At 34.6% G+C, this 1,604-nt stretch overlaps 1 protein-coding gene across 1 annotated transcript; it reads left to right on the top strand.

The window, feature by feature from the left end:
- Positions 1–521: 521 nt before the first annotated feature.
- LOC125857337 (uncharacterized) lies at positions 522–1,281 on the top strand. Its single transcript, XM_049536965.1, has 2 exons — positions 522–756; positions 839–1,281. Exons 1-2 carry the CDS (start codon positions 522–524, stop codon positions 1,279–1,281), a joined length of 678 nt encoding a protein of 225 aa, XP_049392922.1.
- Positions 1,282–1,604: the final 323 nt, after the last annotated feature.

Genomic DNA, 1,604 nt, shown 5'->3' with positions numbered 1-1,604 from the left:
GTCACCCGTTTGAATACGATAAGAATGTTGTTAGCTTTAGCAGCTCAACTGGGATGGAAGATACACCAACTTGATGTGAAATCAACTTTCCTATATGGCTACCTTAAAGAAGAAATCTTTGTAGAACAACCCGAAGGTTTTTCTATCAAAGTCAAAGAAGACAAAGTGTACCTTCTAAATAAGGCATTGTATGGCTTTAAACAAGCTCCTAGAGCTTGGTATAGCAGAATTGATGGTCATCTTCTGAGCTTAGTCTTTACAAAAAGTTTCAGCAAGTCTACACTCTATATTAAAAAAGAAGATTTTGACTTAACCGTTGTTTCATTGTATGTAGATGACTTGCTAGTTACAGGTAGCAATTTGAACTTGATTAATTTGTTCAACACTGAAATGATGGATGTTTTTGAGATGACAGATCTTGGTGAAATGTTCTACTTTCTTGGCATGTAAATTTAGCAAAAAGAACATGAGGTCTTCATATGCCAGCAGAAATATGCTAAAGAAATTCTCATAAAGTTCAAATGGAAGAATGCAAGTCTACAACAACTCCTATGAATCAAAAGGAGAAGTTCTGCAAAGATGATGGAGCTGAAAAGGTTGATGAAGGACTTTATAGGAGCCTGATAGGTTTCCTAATGTACTTGACTGCAACAAGACCAGATATTCCTTATGCTGTGAGTTTACTTTCAAGATATATGCATTGTGCTAGCGAAATTCATTTTCAAGCAGCTAAACGTGTGATTATACAAGTTAAAGGTATTGCGAATTTTGTCATAATGATTAAAAAAGTATCAAACTTTTAGTTTCTTGGATTTTCTGATTACAATTGGGCTGGTAGCTCAGGTGATATGCGAAGCACCTAAGGTTACTATTTTAGTTTTGGTTCTGGAATGTTCTCTTGGTGTTCAAAGAGGCAAGATATTGTGGCTCATTCTACAGATGAAGCAGAGTACATTACAACTGCATCAGCTACGAATCAAGCCCTTTGGATTAGGAAACTACTATCAGATTTGTATATGGAGCAAAAGAAGAGCACTGAAATCTTTTTTGATAAACAAGCAGCAATTTCAAGATTTCAAGATCAAGCTTTATTTCTTGAGAGAGGTGCAAAAGAATGGAGACATAGACTCGGTGCACTGCAAAATTTATTTTCAGACTGTTGATATTTTAATTAAGGCCCTACCTAGAGCAAGATGTGAATTTCTCAAAAAAAAGCTTGGGATTGCTGCTCTTGAGTCAAGGAGGAGTGTTGAAAGTGGTGCCTCAAAAGCTGGAGATTAGTTCTACTTTCTACTGTATCAATATACACCTTAAAAGTAGGATTAAGTTTCGATAAATTAGGCTGCAGAATTTGGTAGAGTTTGATTAGTTAGTTGCTATATTTAGGGCTTTAGTTATTGGAGATAATGTTAGAATATTTCACTCCTTTTCTTTAGCTTTTTAAGTTATGAATTCATGTATTTATTTTGCAGTCATTATTTCAATAAACAATGAAACTTAACCTTGTTTCTTCTCTTTTCTTTCTTAGTAAACATATGTTATTCTCCTGTTAAAAACCTACACTAATCCAGGGAAAACAGAGGGAGATTGGAAACTTCAAACTT

This window comes from Solanum stenotomum, chromosome 1 (genome assembly GCF_019186545.1).
Source record: "Solanum stenotomum isolate F172 chromosome 1, ASM1918654v1, whole genome shotgun sequence".
In the NCBI taxonomy this organism is placed as follows: Eukaryota; Viridiplantae; Streptophyta; class Magnoliopsida; order Solanales; family Solanaceae; genus Solanum; species Solanum stenotomum.
The sequence above is the reverse complement of the archived record's forward strand: the minus strand, read 5'-3'. Positions and strand labels throughout refer to the sequence as shown.

Coding starts and splice junctions, on each gene's coding strand:
- LOC125857337 (XM_049536965.1), top strand. CDS start 522: ATGGAAGAATGCAAGTCTACAACAACTCCTATGAATCAAAAGGAGAAG. Junction 757..838: donor TGTGATTATACAAGTTAAAG/GTATTGCGAATT, acceptor TTGGGCTGGTAG/CTCAGGTGATATGCGAAGCA.